Source organism: Papaver somniferum, unplaced genomic scaffold (genome assembly GCF_003573695.1).
Source record: "Papaver somniferum cultivar HN1 unplaced genomic scaffold, ASM357369v1 unplaced-scaffold_31, whole genome shotgun sequence".
In the NCBI taxonomy this organism is placed as follows: domain Eukaryota; kingdom Viridiplantae; phylum Streptophyta; class Magnoliopsida; order Ranunculales; family Papaveraceae; genus Papaver; species Papaver somniferum.
In genome coordinates, this window is record NW_020642151.1 from 363227 (window position 1) to 387703 (window position 24477).

Below are 24477 nucleotides of genomic sequence, written 5' to 3' on the forward strand. Positions count from 1 at the left end.
ACTGGCTACCAACGGAATGTAACCACAATCAACGGATAACCTTCCTCTTAAAATGAAAAATCTCGACCGTCGAAGGTCACCACCGAGCCGGCAAGCCTCCCAAGCTCAACTTGCCAACCATTATCAACATGCTACACAAAACACTCGAGACATCAAAACATGTCACAAACTGGGGGATGCTCATCAGGGTATTGGTCTGGCGGTTTACAACGTGCGTCGTACACTACGCCCGTTACAAGAAAGTGTCATAAGAGTGAGGCGGTTAGTAAATACAAGAAGTAATGGTGAAATGTTTCCTTCATTATAGAAACATCAATTCCAAACGTTACCCGTTACCGCTTTCTTCCATTTACTCAACCGTTTCCACTTCTTACAAGACCAGGGTACGTTTCGTCGCGACTTGTATAAATAGGTCTCACCTATTTCCACCAAAGAACAAGTTTTGATCTGGAGAATATAACACTCAGAAATCACTTGTTAGCTTTCCCATATGTTAGCTTTCCACTTTCTGATACAAGTCGTCAAACAACTACTCTTCCCGAATCAACTATTCTGGTCTCAACACTCTCTTCGCTTCACTCCCTAGACCAACCCTTCTACTTCAATTTGTCACCGAAGCAAATCTGGAACGTCCATTTCTTGGTTTAGGACGGATTTGTACAGATTGATCTCTCGAATCAAAGTACTCCATTGCAGTACATTGTTTAGGGTTTAGACTCGTTTCTCACCCACACACTCGAAATTACCAAAATCAGCAGAAACTGTTTTCACCCTCAAACAATTGGCGACCACAGTGGGAGATTAATATCTCGGTTACAATATCAATTTCTAATTATCGATTTCATTCTTCAACCCAGATATCAAGGTGGTAGAATCAAACGATCCGCTCAGGGATCAACGACTCAGTTACCAAGCGGCCCAGTTGCCAGTTATCACACGACAAGGAGTGACTAGGGACTTCTTAGATTGTAGAAGCAAACGATCCGTTCGCGGATCAATGGCTCAGTCACCAAACGGCTCAGTCACCAAACGGCTCAGTTATCAATTATCACACGACGGGGAATGATTAGGGACTTCCCGCGAGAAAAACGACGTCGCCAATAAAACGCTGACTTACGCCCTGTAATCCATTTTGTTGGGGAGGGACCCTAAAAGCAAGTAAGTCTTGTCAGGCAAAACACATAACCGGTTACTTTAGGTCTCCTCATTGAAACCAAACACCATGTTATTCCCAAATTTCATCCTATACTTTCCACTGTCATACAACATTCACGGTTCCATGACTCTCCTGGAATTTCTGTTCTACTTACAGTCATAATCAAAACAACATTATTCTAAAATAATTCATCCCAAAGAATAATCCAAAACCCTCATAGGAAACAATTATCTATCAACCCAAAAATCCAGAAAACCAAACCATAAACTAGGCGTTTCGTTTGCCTTTTAAAAAAAAAAACCTAAGCAGAAGAAGTTCAAAAGACAGAAGTACATTCAAGGGAAGACATTCAGCAATGGCTTGCTCTTCTTAGAGAAAGCCTCCTTCATGCTTTGGATAGCCGCCCGTTTCAGCTTCAACTTTTTGGACAACCTTTCGATTTCCGCTTCCTGTTGTTTGATCACATCCGCGGGAGGGTCTTCGATCGCCTTGGCCTGTAAATTTTGGATCTCGGTAAAACCCTCAACAAACCAGGGAGCGTTGAACTTGTAGTCTACGCACATGTCACGATGGAGCTTCCAGCTTTAGATTACATCCTCGGAGACGGTGTGGCCAGTCATATTGCACATGTCGACAATCGAAGATAAGGAGCCGCTTCAACGTTCTCTCCAGAAGTCGCTCCGCTTCAACGTCCTCAAGCAGCGGCTCCGCTTAACGTCCTACAGAAGTGTCTCCGCTTCAACGTCATCCAGCAACGGCTACGCTTCAACATTCTCTCCAAAAGTCGTTCCACTTCAAAGTCCTCCAGCAGCGGCTCCGCTTCAACGTTCGCTCCAGGATCCGGAGCCGAAGCTTCATCGTTTTTCTCCATAAGTTTCAACGTCCTCTCTAAGAGCCGTAGCCGCTTCAATGCCTCCTTCCTGTCCAGGTTCGTGCTCGTGGCTGCCGCCCCCCCTGTAAAGGATCATGATCGCAACCAGCCAATTTTCGTAGTCGTGGCCACCTTTTGATCCATCCCTCCAAATCTAGTGGTCATGGACAGTTTGATCACTTACGCATCCATCCAATCCCTTTACTTCCATGGACGCCCATATAATTCCAGCCAACCTACTTTGTTTCCACGAAAATGTAGTCTCTTCTGATCACATCTGCTGCCAAGAACTGTTGTCGCTCGTTTGTAAATACCAGCCAGAGCTTCACCATAACAACAATCACTACAAAGGTGGAAACATGTAAACCACACTTGGGGACTGAGGATTTACACAGAATTCCTTCACTGTCAAAGCTCAGAAGACACGGTCAACCAAAAAGTCATAGCCACGACAAGGACATCTACCCTTCAAGGGTGTAGCGTAAGATATCATCACCTCTCTGTCTAGAAGACGCCTGCAACACTTTACGAGGCCGTGATGGATCCCAAGCCTGCTCAGAGGAAATAATTTCATAAACTAAAAAAAAAAGTGCGACTGGGGACTGCTCATCGCAGTCCATCCCGACAACCGTCAAAGACTCATGAGATAACACCAGAGACGCGACTGAAATATTTTCTTGAAGAAACAGAGAGAGCCACGATAAACAACATAACTCTCTCATTTCTACCTCTTCGCTATCCAGAATATTTCGTCCATGTGATATTCTGGGCATCCCAGCGTCACATCCAGAAGCATACAATAAGCTTGTATCAAATCCCGTGGACGTGGATTCAAGGCGATGCAATAAAAGTAGGCTACACATGGGGACTACCAACATGAGACGATTTCACTCCCCTCAACCAGGTTATTTCTGATTTCAACATCATCAATGTCGAAGTTTTACAAGCCGCATGGATTTCTCAACATAAAGTCGGACATGTGCATTGAAGACTCCAAAAGCACGCCACAAAGATACATTCACATATTTGGCTGTGCCATCGGATCTAACAGAAGTATAACTGGGGACAGCTCATCGAATTCCATTCCATACGATAGTCCAAGATTTAGAAGATGGTTCGAAGGATGTCGCTTGGAACAAAGTCCTTGAAGACTTGATAGCAGCACATCAACAACAAAACGTCTCCCAACTCATCTATTTCATCCAGTGGCTCCGAAAGATTTCGACCATACAAGCATCCACAACATATTGTCATCACAATCAGAAGGTTCAGGCACTGAACATCTTAAAGTCAAGGATGGACCGACGATGCAACCACAATCTCCAAGATTAGCCCTGACATGATCGTTGCCGAGCATATGTTTCAGCCATCCTTCCCAAGAATGCAATGGAGTCTGGTAAATTTTGGAATCAACTGGAGAGACACTGCAGACCAAACCACGGATCCGGACAGGCAACAGAAAACAGAAGAGGGTCGATACCTCTTTTCACACGGACGAAGTTTCTAGAGTTTGAACAAAATAAAGATTCCTTCTTTCTCCATGAACGGGAATAGATGATTGGGCGCGACTATGCTACCTCGGGCCCGTAACATCCCTCATGAATTCTTCATGAGTTTTATTGTTGGACTGTTTTCACCTCCTAAACGAGCTCAAAACCTAAATATTCTCGCGCGGGGAGATATGATATTCTTTTCCGATCATAATGGAGGGGCGGAACATCAAAATACGAGTTTGTATGAGAATTCTACAACGATTTTAGTAAAGGGCGCTAAGTAGGGTTTCAGCATGCCAAACCCTAATTTAGAAAAAGTTACCAGGCTCCATCACCACCGTTTGATAGCCGAAGTTCCAGCATCTTGCATTCTTTCCAGCGCCAGCATCTTGCATCCTTCCAGTGCCAGAAGCCCACATCCTTCCTGCGCCAGCAGCTTGCATCCCTTCCAGCGCCAGCAGCTTACGTCCTTCCAGCGCCAGCAGCTTGCATCCTTTCCAGCGCCAGCAACTTGCGTCCTTCCAGTGCTAGTAGCTTGCATCCTTTCCAACGCCAGCAGCATGCGTCCTTCCAGCGCCAGCATCTTGCGTCCTTCCAGTGCCAGCAACTTGCATCCTTTCCAGCGCAGCAGCTTGCATCCTTTCCAGCGCTAGCAGCTTACGTCCTTCCAGCGCAACTTCTCCAGCCATAGCCGATTGCACCAACAGTCCGCATACCGAGCGGGAGCCAACAAAAGCCCATGAAAATCCTACGCCAGCGGCTCCATATCACGTCAATCCTATTCCTAAGGCTCTGTTCCGTGCCAAGCTTAACCAAAAAAATTGCGTTCCCAAGTCAAGCCAAGATGGCGCACGACCAAGCCAAACTGATGCCAACCGTCTACAACTTCAGCAGATCCTCTTTGCCTCCCGAAAAAAGTTAGCCGAATCTTCCTAACAGTCTCTTCATGACTTGACATTCCGATTTTTTCCTTGTTTGTCACCATCTTATGCTTACCTTGCAACAATGCCCCTGTTCCGAGCTAAGAAGGGGACTTAATGTTGATGGTGGTTTTTAGCTTGGGTTAAAATCTTAAAACCTTAGTCATACAGTGACGTCACATTTGAGTAATAATGTCGCCATTAACACATTTATTAAACCATTCAACATGTCTGCGTAAAATTACCGGGGTGCCTTTTTTATATGCCATGCTCCAGGTCAGAGCCCTCGGTACTGACTGGCATCATCTCTGCACATGCCAGCCGTGCATGCTAGCCAAACGTGCCAATCACGTGTGCCACATATTTTAATTTAGGGTTTCGACACGCTAAACCCTAATAGTCATATCTCCGCGCCAAAGGCATGCCAATCATTCCAGCCGCACCACCGTGACAATGACATGCCATGCCAGCCACATCTCCGCGCCAAAGGCATGCCAGCCGCACCATCATGCAAATGACATGCCATGCCAACCACATCTCCGCGCCAAAAGCATGCCAACCATGCGAACCGCACCACCGTGTCATTGGCATGCCATGCCAGCTATATCTCAGCGCCAAAGGCATGCCAACCATTCCAGCCTCACCATCGCGCCAATGGCATGCCATGCCAGACACATCTCCGCGTTAAAGGCATGCCAACCATGCCAGCCGAACCACCGTGCCAAAGGTATGCCATGCCAGCCACATCTCCGCGCCAAAGGCATGCCAACCATGCCAGCCGCACCACCATGCCATCCACATCTCCGCGCCAAAGGAATACCAACCATGCCAGCCGCACCATAGTGCCAATGGCATACCATGCCAGCCACACCTCCGCACCAAAGCCATGCCGACCATGCCTCCATGCCGCTGGATGCCAAACGAATCAACGACCACCTTTCCTTCTGAGATGCAAATCTCAGCCGTCGAAATTCGCCAACAAACGCGTGGCAAATTTTGGCCCAATGCCAAGCCCTAATTTTGGCCGCGCCCAAACTATGCCAAAACCCTAATTTTGGCCGCGCCTACAACTATGTAAAAATCCTAGCTTGGTCGCGCCTAAACCATGCCAAAGCCACGTCGGCCATGCCTCAATGCCGCTGGCTTCCAAACGGAGGGTTGCAACAATCAACGACTACCCTTCCCTCTGAGATGCAAATCTCAGTCGTACAAAATTTCCACCAAACGACTTGTCGCAATCTCTTGGATACGGTGCCAACTCTTGGCCACGGTGCCAAAACCCTAATTTGGCCACGCCAAAGCCATGTCGTCCATGCATCCATGCCGCTGGATGCCAAATGGAGGGTTGCAACAATAAACGGCTACCCTTCCCTCTGAGATGCAAATCTCAGCCGTACAAACTTGCCACCAAACGACGTATGGAAATCTCTTGGATACGGTGCCAACTCTTGGCCATGGTGCCAAAACCCTAATTTGGCCATGGTTCCAAAGCCCTAATTTGGCCATGCCGGCCACGCCTCCATGTCGTTGGCTGCCAAACGGAAGGTTGCAACAATCAACGACTATCCTTCCTTCTGAAATGCAAATCCAAACCGTACAAGCTCGCCACTAAACCAAACGACTTGTGGAAACCTTTAGCTACGCTGCCAACTCTTTGTCCACGTCGCGCATTTAGCTATGCCAATTCTATGGTCACGGCACCAAACCTTAATTAGCCACGCCAAGAGCATGCGCAAGCCATATCCAGCACCGTGGCCACGCCACTGGCTACCAACGGAAGGTAACCACAATCAACGGCTAACCTTCCTCTCAAGATGCAAAATCTCGACCGTCGAAGGTCACCACCGAGCCGGCAAGCCTCCTAAACTCAACTTGCCAAACAATAGCAACATGCTACACAAAACACTCGAGACATCAGAACATGTCATAAACTGGAGGATGCTCATCAGGGTATTGGTTTGGCGGTTTACAGCATGCGGCGTACACTACGCCCGTTACAAGAAAGTGTCATAAGAGTGAGGCGGTTAGTAAATACAATAAGTAATGGTGAAACGTTTCCTTCATTATGGAAACATCAATTCCAGGCATCACCCGTTACCGCTTTCTTCCATTTACTCAACCGTTTCCACTTCTTACGAGACCAGGGTACGTTTCGTTGCGACTTGTATAAATAGGTCTCACTTATTTCCACCAAAAAAAAAGTTTTGGTCAGGAGAATACAACACTCAGAAATCACTTGTTAGCTTCCCCATCTGTTAGCTTTCCACTTTCTAATACAAGTCGTCAAACAACTACTCATCCCGAATCAACTATTCTGGTCTCAACACTCTCTTTGCTTCCCTCCCTAGACCAACCCTTCTCCTTCACTTTTTGACCGAAGCAAGTCTGGAACGGCCATTTCTCGGTTTAGGTCGGATTTGTACAGATTGATCTTTCGAATCAAAGTACTCAATTGCAGTACATTGTTTAGGCTTTAGACTCGTTTCTCACTCACACACTCGAAATTATCAAAATCAACAAAAACTGTTTTCACCCTCAAACAGTCGTTAACCTGGTTTACAAGAAGAAACCTAAGGTTAAAGGAGAATCAACTCTAGCTAATACAACTGGTATCACATGTCAGATGTGGGTATTAGGTTTCTCAGTTGCTAGAGTTATCCCTTATATAGTCTTTCAAATCAGAGTCTGCAATAAATGTTAGCTTGGTAACAAAGCATTCAATATTCATCGTTAGATGAAAACTTGATTAGATTCAAGCTAATATCTTTCAACCGTTGGATCAAAAACATAGCTTGTTACACACAAATGAAATGTACATTTTTAAGTTTGTGTAACCGTACCCAAACATGTACATTTGTTGGTTCAACAGTAGTTAACCAAATGGTTAGCCATATGAACACTTTCATATCAACCATATTCTTCTTCATCATAACTAGTTCAAATGACTCAAATGAACTAGTTAGAGAGTTGTTCAATTGTATAAATTTTATATAACTATACAAGACACAGTCGAAGCAAAAACGATTTGATTCACTCGAATCGATTCATGAAATTTATAGCCACGGTTTACAATTTGCATTCTTTAGTTTATAAAAATATAAGTTCACAAATAATCGTCTTTAGATATAACCAACTCAAGTTCGCAGACTTAGTTCGCGGGCTTAAGTTCCTAGAAGTAGTTCACAAACTCCAGCAGATATTCTCGGGATGAGAACCTCCGCCAGTTCGCGGACTGAGTTCGCGGACTGAGCTCACAACTCTTATTCCGGTTTTCCTGATCAACAAAGTACGCATTCTTTGGTTGAAGGAATAAGGACTTATACATATATGTGTTACGACACAATGATTATATCCAACATCGGTTGTATAATCTAAATTCTCATTTCAATCATTGAAACATTCTTAGAGGACGTTATATAGTTGTTATTCACAAACCATTTTTCGTCAAAGCCATTTTCAAAGTGATTGAAACATAACATGACTTTCGTCACTAGGTAAAAATGAACTTGGCCAAAGCGAAAGCTTACCAACACATATTTCAAGAAATAAATAAGCGAGATAAACTCGGCTCGAAATAGAAAATGTGTATAATCAAAGTCTATATAGCAAAACGACTTTTTCTCAAGATATGAGATAGAGTAGATAGACTTTTGAGTAATAGATAATTTCAAGTCTCCACATACCTTTTAGTCGATGAAGTTCCACCAGTTCCTTGAGTAGTTCTTCGTCTTGTATGATGATCTCCATGGAGTTCTTGAGCTCAATTACACTTTCTATCATAGTTCGAGACTTAGCTATAGTAGACTAGAAATCAAGTCTTATAGTTTTGATCACTAACATTGATAAACATGCTTGGGATAGAAATGCTTGCGAGTTCGACCGAGCAGTGCTCTAACACGTATATATATATATGAATGAATGAGGGGGAAATAACAGTTAACCATAGAATAACCATTAAGGAATGGAATCTCCAGCGCCAGTGATCGACTCAGGGACAGGGGGAAGGGGTCCAAGTAGGGTCACTTGTACCCATCAAATTTTGACTTTCAATAAAATAAGGCTTGGGGTTTTTGTAATTTCATATATTGTGAGTGCAAAAAATAATAGTAAAATTGAAACTTGATAGTAATGGGTTTAAAATATTAAATGATCACTTAAAATATATAATCACTTAAATTTTGTTTATTCTTTTCTACCCGACGAACTTTTTCTAAGGAAAACTAAATAAAATAATTAATAATGGACTAGAAAACAACGGTTTCAGAGTTCAAGTGTCTCAATCAACATCGTTGGGATGAAACATGAAATATTCAGGCTACTCTGGCATGCAATGTTATTGTTGCCAGCTATTGGTATCAATGTGCACAATTATTTCCCCCAGATATATGTATGCAAAATATGATTTATGGTACTATCGCAAAAGTGACAAATATGTATTCCATGTGAATTAAATTTCGTATTGATAGGGAACACAATGGTGAATGTTGGAAAAATATTTACTCGACCCCTTAACATATAAGTCGTGCCTCCGTTCATGGATCGACTTTTTATTGCCGACGCTATCCAGGCGATCGTTCGGTAGAAAGTATATCGTTGAACCCATAGGGTCGCGGCTAGTTTGCCAGACCACCTGGCATAGTAAATGGAAGTGGGTCTTGATAATGGTGCAGCCAACCCACTTAATAAGGCCTAGTCGATACCCATACTTCAAAACCCGAATCTGCTATATAACCTCTGTTAAACTCCGGATCCCAGAAGAAGTTTTGTTTCCTTTTATAAAAGACTAAAACCCTAGAGAAGAATTCGCTCTAGAAGTATAAATCCCTGGAAATTTGGTCCGGGTTTTCTCCGATGGAAGGTGTTACACAAGGACTTAAGTCAATTGCAAAAGATTATTCATCTGCTTCTAAATCCTCTCCTGGTTTATATATTTCTAGTGATTTCTCTTCTGATCAACCTCATATTGTGGTTCGTAAAACTTCAAGGTACTTTATTCTTCAATTCCAAATTATCTCTTTTCTGTAATTTGATGTATAATAATTCATGGGTTTTGTTCAATTTTTCTTTTTAGTTCATTCTTTTATTTTGATGTGATTCGGTGTCAGTACTATCTATTTACTACATTGTTGTAGATGATATATGGAAATTGTCTAGAGTGTGAAATTGATGTAGGTATGGGTCCTTATCAAAAGACCCAGTACTGAGATTTGCATACGAGAGAGTTGCGCTAGGCCGCTATGAGATGTCGATAGGATTCAATTTGTGTTATTCAGGACCTAACTATTGTGGTTTTATGATTTATGACCCTCAATTTGGAAGATGCAATTCGTTCATTCTTTTTAGTTTCCTGTCAATGTTATTACTTCAAGCTCTAGTGGCATGGTCATAATATTGGTAGCAACTAATTGATGAGCTTCCTCTTATGTGTGCCAGTGCGCTGTTGTTACCAAGTCCATCTAGTTCTGTAAGGATGGTAGTACAAAAACCAACAAGTAGAACTGTCCTCCTAGATGTTAAGATTACTTGATTGTTTTAGTTCTATTGACGAGTGATGTTTTGGTGGTGTACATTGTCAAAAGACCCGGTACTGAGATTGGCATAAAAGAGAAGTGTTCTACGAGATGTCCATAGGATTCAGTTGTCCAAGATCTAATTGTCGTGCTTCTATAATTGGAAGATGCAATTTGTTGATTCTTTTTAGTTTCCTGATCCATTTTTAGGTACAGGCCCATTCTATACCTAGGTTTAAAATATAACTGAGTTACTCCCCAAGTAATTCTAGAAGTAGATTTATAGAAGGAAAAGTAGGAGTTCTATTCCTAGAAGGTTACAAAAAATAAGGGGGTTTCCTAATCTGTGTATGACTAGTTTTAGCATAGTCCTAACCTATTAATAGGCACCTTGAGTGCTTGTAGAGGACACACGCAGAAGACTAGAGGAATACTAGCAGAAATAAATCTAGAGGAAGAAACAACACCTAGGGCAGAAAAAACATAAAAGGTAACGTTGTAAAGTTCTTACTCTACAACAATATAATTAACGTGTTCTATTGCAAATTACTAGTACTTTAATTCTACTCGTGTGGCTATTTTATATCTATCATATTGGGTCTGAAAATTGATCATTTCCTGTCAAGGTTATTATTTTCAAGGCTCAAGCTTTAGTGGTGTGGTTTATAAAATAGGTAACAAGTTAGCAACTAAATGCTGAGCTTCCTTCTATATCTACAATGTGCTGTTGTTAGCATGTCCATGTAGTTTCACTAAGATGCTATTACAAAACCAACAAGTAGAACATCATATATATGTTTTTAGGTTTTTTGTGCGGTTCATTATGGTTTCTCACTTGTTTTCAGTAATAATGGATAATTAGCTTTCTTTAGTCCGTCTAACAAATGATGGCATATTGTCTGGTCTGTGTTCTGTCCTCATAGATGTTAAACTTACTTGATTGTTTTAGTTCTGTTGATGAGTAATGTTTTGCTTATGTATATTATTTTGTAATTTCCTGCACCCATTGTTTTTTGTTTCTTTCTTTCCTTTTGTTTATGGGATGTACTTGCTTTGCAGCCACATGGTTTCGGGTTGGACATGCACAAAACTTTGTGGAGTTGCCTTCGTTGTCGGTGTTTTCGTGGGCTTCACATTGAGGAACCGTGTTCGAAGATGGGCTAGCAGACTTCTCAAGCGATTGTGAGATGATTGATGTGACTAAGTTATCAAGTAAGTCCTTTGATTACGTAATTGCTGTAACTATGTTGACCTGATCACGTCTGAAATGCCGCTAGAACCTGTCTCTTTTGGAATGAGCATTTATTTCTATTGTAATTAAAAGTTCGAATTATCTATACTTTTAAGAATCAGAATCCTTTAGCATTACATTAATTACAATAGAATATGTTTAAACAATTTTGTCAACTTGCGCCAACCTTTCATTATCAATAGTAGTTAAGGTTCCTCTATCTAATCACTAACATCAGATGACATTTCTTTTTTGGTTGTTGCTAAAACTTATTTACATTATACATAAGTTATCTAAATTAAAAAATTATAACGGAAAATATGTAAATTTATATTTATATTTATATTTCTTTTTTTTCTTTTCAATTGTTTCCCTTTAATAATTACAAAAAAATAGTAATAACCATGAACCTGTAGAAATTCAGGGCTTCAAAAATACTCCTTGTGGAATTCAAATCGTGTAGTAGTAGTTTGGCTTTTCTCAAGTGATAACTTCCTCAATTCCTTTGCAAGTACTGGCATTCCACAGTAGAATACACCTACAATCATTTGGATCATACAGATTATGAATTAGTTTTTACACGTTTATGCATCTAAAAAATCCCAATGTGTGTTCTTCTGAACTCATTGTAACTCCTTGATTGTTTTAGATTTCTTTTCTTACCTACTGTAGAGTGTGGATGCTTTTTAGCTATCTTGGTGAAAACTTCTCTCCAGTTTGGTCTTGCAAAGTGAGTCCTTACCTGCCTCAAGTAACACTCAAATTTGTTACAAAGATTGCATATAATCTAGTTGATACGGAAAGTGATTGTTATATGGCTTATTAAGATAATTCTAGTTTTATGAGGCAATTTAGACATTTCCCACCACCAACATATCTTTGCACTCGAGTTGCTTATGTTGGTTCAGGGTAAGGGTAATTTTCTCAATTCACAGGGTATACGAGTAATTCCACTAGGTGGGTGCTACATATATTTTGTAAAAGAGAATATGTATATAAGAGATGTCCGTACCCGGGTTCCAGATAAGATGTCAACACCATTTTTAGCATGGTTTAGGGCCTGAACCATGGTGAGTAAAGTAGACCTTGCATCACCTTCTTCATAGACACTTGTTAAGTAATTGTGCATCTCTATAACTCCCTGTTTTCAGTTTGAATCAGAATTTAGAACTTAAAAACAGCAACTTGAGATAAATTCTTAGTTTACTTACTTTTTGATCCATTTCAGCAACTTCATTCATAACACCTTTAAACCATTCAAAAGAGCCAGGTTCTCTAGTCACCCAATAGAAGTGAGCACTAGTAGTTCTTTGCGGTTTCTTCTTCATGCTTGATGTTGTTGTTGCTGCTGACATTGTTCTTTGAGAATTTATACTATTCAGACTATTATCTTCTGACCTACTCATATCCGTTACCGACGAATCCTGAAATTAATATACAATTCCTAGTTGGCTCATAAAGTTCATAAAAGAACCAATCTATATGAAAATTTGAAATTGAAATGTGTTCTTATTTTTTCTGAATTATCTTACTGTTTGATCCTCCGCTAATCTTACGCTGTTGAGAAGATCTCTTAGGATACTTATGAAAGGAGTTGCTCCAATCCCGAGCCCAACAAGTAGTAAAACATCATAGTTTCGGTAGTCTTGTGCTGGAGCTCCATAGGGTCCATCGACTGACAACCGTGGTAAACTGCAATAAAGTCAACCCCCCTCTTTTGTATTAGCAAATAACAAAGAGTAGGGTAGCATTTTGAACATATTGGATAAGACCCAAACACCAAGAATTAGTTTAACTCGAATGAAAATAAGCTAGCTAGGTTTTAGTAAATTGGAAATGTAACCTCAGTGATGTTATGTATTACCCTCTTTGATCAATTCTTCCTGGTTGTCCAAATTTTGCTAACCCAATATGATTCGGGGAACTGCAAGTTTCTGTGAATACTCTCATTAGCTCTTGTGTCCAATCTCCTACTGTTCTTATGTGTACACTCAAGTAGTCATCTCCAGGTGCTGATGTTATTGAATATGGGTGCCTGAGAGTAACCAAAATTAGGAAATGAAATCCAGTTAGTCAAGAAACTCCCCGAGATCTGAACTGAAATGGCCAGGGTGTGAAATTTACCATTCAAACGAGGAGATTGTTGGGCATTGCAGAAATATGTATTGGCCACTTCTGTATTTAAATCCTTGGGGTTTAGACATAGTTAAGCTGAATACATTTCCTGGTAATACTGAAACCTGGTTATAAATATCACAATGAAAAGTTAGATAAAGTCATTCTGTTTTTCTGCACTCCACAGTTGGTGGATCCTGTCGTTATCCACGATCAAGGTTTAGTAGAATATCTCGAACCCTTGTTCGATAAAGATAGTGAGGTTATACCTTGAAAATCTTCACAGAGAACTGTCTTGATCTTCTGGTTCTTAAGCTTCTTTCTCCAGCGTAGAGTAACAATGGAACGCATATGTACATCCATGTCTGCAAGCATACATTTCAGTGGCTGGTTTAGCAGGTAACAAATGAAACTGTAGCTTTTTGCATGCTTAGTCTGATTGCTTAGTCTGACAAGTTATAGTCAAACCGAAGTTAAATTCTCTTTTGATGACCTAACTACTTATCTAGAACAACAGAAGTGATTCACAAGATTCTTACCGTTTTCTGGTACCAGTCATGAACGAAGAAAGTGCTTTCTCCGTGAATGATAAGCATGATGTAGACAATAGCGAAAAGATGATGTGAATACCAAAAGGCGTTGAAACCAGTCATTCTGTTCAGTGGCGGTGGTAATTTCACTAGATTCTTTCTGAATTTGCTAGTTGCAAGTACGAAAGCAATGGTCATCAAAGCCAACATTGTGAAACCTGTTACACATTCTATACCAGTGAATAGGAACTTGAATGTCGGTTTTACGTGTTTGAATTCCGCTGCAATTAGGTCGAACTTTGTTTGCGATGAGTGCACTAAACGTGGAAAGTCACAGACTAAATGGTTCCCTGTGTGTACGACTATTCCTACTGCTATTGCTGATGCAACCACCTGAATACACAATCAAAGAAAAAGAAAAAAAAACCCATATCAGTATCATTTTCATTGTCACAAACAGTAAACTTTGGGATTGAAAGCATTATGCAGTCAGTGGTAGCCTAGGATTGAATGTGATACACTTTTTTAGTTAACAAGTTATTTTTATGAATTCTGATTTTTTGTGAAGACGATCTACATACTGCATGTACTTAAAAAGAGCATCACAAGCTCACAGGAAGCTACAAGCTATGCCCCTCCCAACTTGGCTCTGCATAACAAACTCTAAATTTGGAATAGAAATATTCAAGGTGGGTATTGTCCACTCACATTATCAGTGAGTGTATCAGTGAGTGAACAAAACTAATAAATGCATAATTAAAACTCTCACCTACTACTACCACGCGTAAAGAATTACTCAACAGTCCAGTTGGAAAATATTTTCCTAAGGAAAAAATTTCCCAACGAAAAATAGTAGACTTTTTCCAAAAAGGTAAAACAAAATATTGTCTAAGCTCAAAAGTGTTCTCTAATTTTATTTTTTTTGGTAGAATGATTCATAATACACTTTCTCACCTACAATTTTATCAATCGTGTTAGCCATAAACTTTCATTTCTTATCTACAAACTCAAACATCTATTTTCTAATAATTTTTTTTTAGAATATTATTAAACTATTATAAATTTAAAAAAAAATATCAAGAAGTAGAAATTTTTTTGGAAATTCAACAACCAGGAAAATGAAATGATGTATCTAAACAAACAAGACATGCTTAATGCTGTTATAGTCATTATAGTAGTTGGTGAGTATTATTCTTACTGTCTTTCTTAATCGTTTCTTAATCAGTAAGGGTTAGTAATTTTCAAAAGATTGATTTATTTTTTCCTTCAAATTATTTTTTATTTTTATTTTTTCTGTGAAAAGTATTATCATTTTTTTTTTTTTGCATGTGATAATATATATAGATAATACCTTGTGGAAATTGATGTTGTCATCAAAGGGAACAAACAATCTTGCACGAGTAGAACGAAGCCACGTAAGCATATTCCGGCAAACCGGCAATAGAATCAAAGCCATATTGAACTTCAATGTCTCCGCAGCACCTTTAGCAGTAGCAAAACAATACCCCATGACTTGAAATGCAGCTCTATGTCTGTACTGATAGAATTTCCATCCGAATAGACCAGCCATTATGAGTATCCAAACACTCATTATCCATGCTCTTTGCCAATTCTCAAGAACCAAATACTTTATTTTATGGGTTACTTTTCTGACAAACTTATGTAGTGGTCTCGGTACTAATGTTGCTGTCTCCGACGGTGTCCCGGTTCCCCCTCCGGTACCCCTGTTGTTGTGGTTGTTCCAGTTATTTACACTGGATACGCCTAATGGTCTGCTGTAATTCATGTAGTTGTCTCTTTGTAAGAGTAATGTTTCCAGCTGCCATAACTGAAAAAACAAAAAAATCACAAAAGCACAATCAAGACATTATTCTTTTGGTTGTTTTAATCTAACCAAATATGGCTTAATCCTGAAAGAGATAACTATGTTGACTAGAAGACCAAATTCAGATAAGGGGCAACTCGCGAAGTGGTGCTGATGTCAGCACTTCCACGGGTACAACCCCCAGCCACCTCACCGTTCTAGTCACTACCTCGTCTGACTACGTAAACTAGTACTCTAATATGAAACAGCGATGGCGACGCAGTGGTAGCTAAGATGATGATTGGGACCTTTTAAGATGCTGATGGTGTTGATGAGGTGGTGGGGGTGATGGCGATGCCGGAGAAAGCAACTAGATAACTTCACATTGGAATTGAGCTAGCCCTTAACAAAATCAGGTGTCTCAATAGCATCAAACCAAGGAAATGCAAAATGAAAATTCTTGGTTCCAAATTCTTACCTCAATGTATCCAAGACCTTCTGGATCCAATTCTTCCATGATCATCGATGCATATTCTTCAGCTTGCTCTTTCAACTTTGATAATTTGTTTGCAGAAGCACTCAACATTATCAACTACTTGGTCAAATGACCCCAAAAGAAGTAAATTAGTCAATATGCCCCCAAAACAAGTAATTCTTCTTCACTAAACCAAAAAAATTAGTCGCTGATAGAAATTTTTTAATGACCCCTTACCTCTCTTACTTCCTCTCTTGTAATTCTCCCATCTTCATTACTATCAGCCCTTCATGAACCCCAAAACAAAAAACTTCATTAATCCTCTAATATAATTAACTTTGCTAAAAAATATGGTACTTTTCTTGAAATTGGTCATTGTGCCCCCATCAAACTAATCAAAAATTACTCATAATAATTAACTAATTGAAACTCTTAGTACTACATACATGTCAAAGAATATTTGAAGCCGAGCATCAAAGCTTTGATCTGAAATTTGCAACCAAAACTCATGAAGTTCATCTTTATTAATCTTCTCCAGATTTTGACGCCTCCTTCGGGCTAACGCGTCGAAAATTCCTACTGCAAACTCTTTCGAATCAACCATTCCTAGACAACGAAACCCAATTCCGGTGACCAAACTTTCGAAAAAGCGCGAAAAGATCGCGAAAAAGAGAGGTAAGTGAAGCACATTTCAAGAACAAGAATCAAGAAGTAGTACTTACCTATACATTCACCAAAATCATCCTTAGAAAGTAAACCATCTTTAGCAAGTTTAAAAAATCTTGATTCAACTTTTAACCAATGTTCATTAGGATCATAAGTCTTTCGTCTTCTTGTAGTAGTATTCTTGTTAATGAATCTCAACCCTTTCAAAGCTTGTTGTGCACTTGATAAACTTCTATCAAGTTTAGCTTTTATTCTCCGAGCATCTCGACTACTCAATCCCGTCGACGGTACCGGTGCCGCTTCAACATCAACGGATGTTCTACTCGAAGGTGATTTCAACCATGCAAATTTCTTCTTTATTCTCGATGTAGTTGATAAACTTCTTGAAAAAAACGAAGCCGATGATGACTCATTTTGCTGAACAGACCTTTGTGATCTTGACCTTGGTGTATTAACATTAATAACAACCGAATGTCGCCTATCATCGGGATGATCTTCGAGTTCTAATGTGATTTCCACAAAATCTTGTTCACCATTTGTTAGATCATTTCTTGCCAAGTCTTGTAAAAACATTGGCAACATTGCACCTCCATAATAATCACTTACTGAATCTGAAAATAATTCTCCTGAGAAATCATATCTTGATCTTCTTGAACTACTTGCAGTTGATGGCACCACCATCTCCTCTATTTTTTTTGGTTGTTGTTTGATAGTTTCTCTCTCTAGTTTGTAGAGAGAGAAAACACACACAGAAGAAGCACCACCAGATGGCACTAGTTAGGTCTCAAAACAAACACCTCTCAACTGCTGCTTGATTCTTCTTTCTTTTTACATCACCTCACGATTACAATGCCAAGTCGTGCTGCTCTTATTTAGATGATCATGAAGAGGAAGAAACAAAAAAGAGAGTAGTTGAGCAATAAAAATTATCTATCCAATGAGTTTAAAATTAATTAAAAAACATTTTTTGTTTTAATTTTCTTGTCGGGGAGAGTGATTGGGTTTCTGACACGTGTACTTTGAGAGTAAAATAGTGTTTTTTGCTTTTGCTTATTTGAATGTTTGAAGGGGGATTTGGGAAGGTTTTAGGGAATGTTTTACTTGGGAAAATGTTGTTGGGATTTTCTTGTGTTGGTCTTATGGGGTGGGTGTGTATATATTTATAGATATAGCTAGATTGTTAAATAGTGGTCAATCCTAAAGTACCAAATGTTGGTTTGGTGGTTGGATTACTGGTTTGTACTTTGAGGTTATAGACAACGGTGTGGTGGTGTACTACTCCATACTAGAAGATATTTCCACCCACCTCTCTTCTTGGTAACTCATAACGACTTATCTTTGATTTGTTTTGTACTTCTCCCTTTGTTTAGGAGGTGATGGCATTTGTTAATTGTGAATTCATCAAAGAAAAAAAGAAAGATAAAAAAAAAAAATCTTGGTTGAGCATCAAAGTTTTGAAGGATATTTAGATGCCAAGAGTCCAAAAATCAGAAGTAAAAACAATTTATATTGTAACAGGTAGATCGATGAATTTATTTCTAAAATTCTTTCTGAAATTGTATTCCTAAGCTAAGTTCTAGTTTTTCGACTTAATTAAGTCCAAATGTAACTTCTAAAACGATGCCTAGACATCATATTAGTCACCAATGAGGAAGATTATAATAACATGCCATGTTTTTAATTTAGTTAAGTCGAAATGTAACTTCTAAAATTATATTCAAACATCATAATAGTTACCAATGAGGAGGATTATGGTATCATGTCATCTGCAATGTGGTGAAGCTGGAACTACATATGGCAAACGGAAACTCCCTCTTTGTCATTATCGAAATGATTGTATATGTGAAAAATATTATACCCTTGTTAGAACTGGTCTTGAAAAAGTTGGTGGGAATTCAAAATACTGTTGTTCTTGAAATTGTCAGATTTCACGAATCGTGAATGAAGCTGGATTTTCATTTTTAATGAGAGAATAAGGTGATTGACGGATGTTTATAGTGATTTTTTTTTGTGTTCACTCATATATTCTTTTTGGTATTAACAAGAAAGTAGGTTAACAAACTAATTTTGAATCTCTAAGAAAATATTATTTAAAACGGTTGTTAGGGGTTTCCTAAGATAGCAAGGCCCTTTCCTATGGGTGTGACAAACATGAATGTTTGCCATTTATGTACCCACTATGGAGTTGGTAAACTGGCAAACCGTCCTGGCTAAGTGACAAATTAACAGGAAAGTAGGTTGACAAACTAATTTTGAATCTCTAAGAAAATATTATCTAAAACAGTTGTTAGGGGTTTCCTAAGATAGTAAGGCCCCTTCTTATGGTTGTGGCAAACATGAATATTTGTCGTTTATGCATCCATTATGGAGCTGGAAAACTGGCAAACCGACCTGGCTAAGTGGAAAATTTGCCACTTAGCCAGGCCACGTCAAGTTTCTACCGAGCGGTCAGTCAAGTCTACACCGGTAGGTATAGTGTCCACCGCCAGCGGTCTAGACTAGACCGTTCGTATCATCTCATCCAGCGGTCAACATTTCATCAGCCTATAAATACAATATCAAATTTCATTTCAACTCACACCATTTCTTCAATCTCCATTCTTTCCCTCCACAAATCCAATATGTCAGTTCGAGTTCGAGCTCGAAAATTTAGCATATCTGAAAATGAATCCATTTGCAGGCATTATGTTTTTGTTATGCAAGATATGGCCATTGGTGGACAATATCCACATCAAGAGGTTCTATGGAGTCGCATATTTCAGACATTTCAAGAAGAAACATTAAACCTCAATAATCGAAATGCAGATGGATTGTGTTATCGCTTCGGAATAATCAACAAGGATGTGAAGCTGTGGGATGCTACACTTGCTGAAGGCTATCGAAACCGACAAAATGGCCAAAACGCATTTGATGTGGAGCAAAAGTGTTGGCTCGAATGGCGCAACAGAGTTGGAAATTTTTTTCAATTTGATGGTTGTTATCTTATCTTGAGGGTGTTGCCCAGATATGATCAGTTTAGAGTAACTGCCCAAATATGATGCATCTTTCATTTGTATGATGCAAAATTTTAAGATATTATTAATATAAAACTAGTGCATCTTTCATTAAAAGTTTAGAATTTTAATTTACATTAGTGCCTCTTTCATTCATCTAGATAATGACATAACTTACAATAAAGACTTTAAAAGTAAAAATTTGGGACAATGTTCTTCATTTCACCAAACTTCCAATCAATGCGCTCATGAACGGAGTTTCCTTTGTTTATCTTCTTCTTTGCCTTCAAATTTTCCTTCCCTTGGACTTTTCTTTTTCTTTTCTTAGTTGGAGGTTTGATTTGGTTAATATCCAAAACTTGTAGACTTCTTTTGTTTTTACCTATTTCTTTATAACCTTCACATATCTTACTAAGGACGGATTCAAGCACCACTCCAGAAAAATCAAGTTGGGATTCAAACTTTGCCATTTTGAAAGATAAGATAGATAAAGATAGAAATTTTTTGTGTAAAAAATTTGGTATAGTTGGAGATTTGATTTTTTTCCCTTTTTATAGCGGTGGAGAAAGAGCCATCGGAGGTTTCAAATCCACCGAACAGTTGTGACTACACCGCTAGTAGTCTAGTCTCGACCGCTAACAGTGTAGTCTCAACTGTTCGGTGGAGACTCGATGGTTTATCTTTTCTCCATAGTGGCACGGTCAGTTTTACAGTGTAGTCTCAACTATTCGGTGGAGACTGGAAAATTAACTAAACCCCATAGGAACTGGCCTAAACTGCATATACCCAACAAAATGATAAAAACAGTGACCACGTTTGCCATTATGATTCAAAATGCACCCTCCGAAAGAAAATCTTCACCATCACCCTAACATCCACCGTGACCCTGGAATGAGCACCATGATTCAAATATAATTTCGTGATCTAAAATCTGCTTTGTGATGAAATCTTGCGTTATGACCAAAAATCTATCTCGTGATCTAAAATTTACAATAAGTCAATACTCCAATATATTGCAAAAGTTATCTTATAACCTGCTAATCTGCGGCGTAACTTAAACATGCCTCTACATTTCTAAGCTGCTTATGACTCAGAAAACAAAAATAAAAATAAATGAACCATGATTCATAATCAGCAGTGTGACTTAAAATAAAAAATAAATAAACCATGACTAATGATCAACAGTGTGACTTTAAATTTGCTTGCTGACCCAAAATATGTCATCTAACTTCAGATTTAATCTATTAATCCAATTCTGTCGCTACGACCCTAAATCTACCTTGAATAATTACTAAAACATTGAAGTCACGGACAAAAAAAAATTGCTCAGTAAACTAAAACTTGCATGGTGACCTAAAATAATCACTTGTCAGTGGAATATTTGCATGTTGCATCTAAAGTAAAATAGTCACTTTTCGAGAAGAGCAGTGTACGTATATATGTCGGATACGAGGTTAATTTTCAAACGATCCCTAGCTAGTTGGTTAGCAAATTGATCCGAGCTAGTAGAAAGATTTCTTGGTGACGTTTAGTTAAATTATATTGACAATAACCAGCATGTCTAACCAATAAACGTCGTAATTATGAATTTTTCAGATTCGAAGTTACCGATTTGTGATGGTGAGAGTTTCTCTAGAAGATGTTGATGATGTCGACGATGGCGATCCTTCAAAATATAGAGTGCATTAGTCATTAGTTAGGCTGCAGATACCGACTGATTGCTGTTGTCCATCTCAAAAAATTATTAGTCATTTGGTGAAACTTTTGGTTTTCACCGTTGGGTTTCTATAACTACGTACAAACATGTCTTATTCAAAATTACATGGTCTTTACTCATTTATGTATAAACATCATGGGGTTGCAATATCTTCTTTTTTTAATCGAAATGGGGTTGCAAATAATCGTGTATATATTCCAATCTCAATATGGTTTGTCTTACTAGAAACAAGATGTTGATCATGAAAGACATCATGTGAATATTCTTTATGCAGTTGAGATGTACATGGCAAGCATGGTTTAGACGCATTTTGGGATGATCTAAAAACCATGCATGGTCTATGTACGGATATATATATATATATATATTGATAGATGGATCACGATATGGTGGTTAAGTTAAATATCATTGTTAATCACCTTACTCTTAGTATTTAAATAAGTAACACGTACGTAAACATACTGAAAAAGATTCCATCGTTAAGAAAAAAGGAGAAATATGGTAATTTTGCTACTTTCGTTACATAATCAGATGACTATCAGATCAAACGTGATCGTTGACAGTCGACCGGAAGTCAAGATACCGATCCATAATCACCAAACAGTTGGAGAGGAAAGTCGGATTTGCACAAAACCTGAATACCAAAAAGTACAAATTACGTACTCCAAGCATATAGAGAGTAAAGATGAAGAAGGAGATTAATCAAGCAATATTTTCTTTATTCATGCACGCATTAATAACTATATTAACATTATTCTTCGTTAACTTGGTCTAGGCAGCAAGCAAGTTAACCGGTAGATGTAGACATGGACTGCATGCGAGTACTTCTGTACTGCCATTTTCTTACGGTTAGCAAAACGAACTTGCATACGATTCCTTTTGGCAACAACAACAATAGAGAAAAAGCTAACCAACTAGTAGTATCCTTGTAGAATTTTCTAACGTATAAAGAATGGTTGAAAACTAAGCAGCAGCATGGATATAAAGAATGTTCTCATGTAAGATACAAGTGATGCGCCATGAGTCATGATCATCACTTGACTATAAGTTTGTGCAATTTTTCAAACTTGTTTTGTTGATACATCGTATTCTGTTTGATTAACTCACCTTAACCACCTACTACATATTTGTTTATACTGTACATTTTCTTGAAGAATTTGCCATATATTGTATGTTTTTGCCTGGCTTGTTCGAGAAGATGTTGAATATGTTTTTAAGTACTTGGAATGCTGACCATCTCCGTCAACGGCACTTAGTCCCAAACGGCCGGAAACAAAGGGTGATTAACAAACAAGAGAATAGCCAGTATGAAAACACAAACTTTTGTTTTAACTCATCGGACTCACCCTTGAGCTCTTAGGCTACTTTGCTAGGGGCAGATCAAAGCAAGAATAAATGTTTAACTTCGTATATGTATTTTCAGAAAATGCTTTTAAGGTTGTACTTTTTGCATGGTTTGTTTCTACAAAATATGGTTTTTCTCGTCTCTTTCTACTTCCTATATATCCTGAGCCACTGAACTTGGTCGTCCGTTGTCAGTGTCGTCACCATAAGCACTCACTTAACTCTCAAGACGACTTACTAAACTGAGAAATACTAAAAAATGTGTCACATTGCTCGAAATGTCGTAGATTCGGTTCTAATCTTTGTTGGTAAAAGAATAAAAGAAAGAAATATTTACACGTAAATATAAAGTAAAACATAAATTTTTTGGTGGTTGTAATATTTGCCAACACAAAACATAGTAAGGAAGACATCATTAAAAATCACTTCGCTATCTATCATTATGTTCATCTCTTTTTATTTTCTAACTTATGATTCAAGACTAGGACTCTACTTGGTGATGATTAACTATGACCAAAATGATCAGTTAATATTGCGTTTAACGTTGCAATTACCGACATGATTATGTTTAAACTAACGGTAAATACGAGTCGAGGTCGTTGCAAGATTGTGACACTCTTATTCATACTTACTAGATTGCTTATTAAATCAAATTCTTTGGCAATTGTGACATGATTATATTCCACATATACCAAATATGAGAAAATGGAAAAATCTAGTTGATGTTGATGATGCGATACTTAGTGGTAAAGCAATAATTTGACAAAATAGAAGATTATATGATCAAGATTTTTTTCCATTTCTACTTCTATCTAACTTTTTACTTGGCAAACCATCATGAACAAAAATCAGCTTATAACAATATTTAAAGATAGTAAGTTTTACACCACCTATTTACTTTTAGTTTGCTCAAGAATTAAGCAAACTAATTCTAACTACAATCCACTAATTACGAAAAAAAACAAATCCACCCATAGATAGTGTGAAACAAAGAGCTAGAAGGTTTCGCAAGAGTTATCTTGGTTTGCAAGTGTAAAATTTTTTGTGACTAAGCAGAACATTTTTTCCAGTAACACCGTGCTGAAACTTCAATTTTTGTACATGACTTGTTCCTTTTTCAGCATGAACTGTCCAAGACCTTCAAATCATGGCATTCGGGCACATTGTGTGCAACTGTCGTAACACAGATCACAATAATTGTGTTTGATAATAAAAATTACAGAATTTATGTCATCCACGTAAAACCCAGATGGATTCTACGAAGATTATATGCTATCAAAGTGGGTGTAGTTGTTGTTGAGGACCAAGAGAATTTTCTTACAAACATTGTACTTGAACACATTTCTTTATTTCCATTTTGGAAACGTTGTTTTCTTGAACAAATGTACCTAAGATTTGTGGAATGCATGTAAATGGGGTATTCACCAACTTCCAACAATTTTGACCAAGTGTTTTTTAGGTGATGGCTGTGATCTGATCATATATTTGTGGCTTCAAATTGTCTTCATGAGCAACACACATTCTTGGTCTTGATATTTCTTAATCTGGGTCTCTAAAAAGAGACAAAATGTCTGGGTCACTTTAGAGCATCAACACATCTAATTCTCTGTTCAGTTTACTAAGTAAAAAATTTTCCTTTGAAGGTTTCAGAC

General features: G+C 38.4%; 1 protein-coding gene across 2 annotated transcripts; it reads right to left on the reverse strand.

The window, feature by feature from the left end:
• Positions 1 to 11295: 11295 nt before the first annotated feature.
• Positions 11296 to 17870, reverse strand: LOC113341776 (respiratory burst oxidase homolog protein E-like). 2 transcript variants are annotated; one of them, XM_026586528.1, is made up of 14 exons: positions 16828 to 17870; positions 16552 to 16711; positions 16343 to 16391; positions 16109 to 16222; positions 15178 to 15654; positions 13836 to 14219; positions 13566 to 13661; positions 13306 to 13421; positions 13046 to 13216; positions 12738 to 12873; positions 12393 to 12605; positions 12194 to 12322; positions 11845 to 11923; positions 11296 to 11719 (listed from the first exon to the last, which is right to left on the reverse strand). In XM_026586528.1, exons 1-14 carry the CDS (start codon positions 17450 to 17452, stop codon positions 11610 to 11612), a joined length of 2859 nt encoding a protein of 952 aa, XP_026442313.1. In that variant the 5' UTR covers positions 17453 to 17870; the 3' UTR covers positions 11296 to 11609. The 2 variants fall into 2 exon arrangements, with proteins under 2 accessions (XP_026442313.1, XP_026442312.1); XM_026586527.1 differs by having other exon boundaries at positions 12714 to 12873; positions 16828 to 17869.
• Positions 17871 to 24477: the final 6607 nt, after the last annotated feature.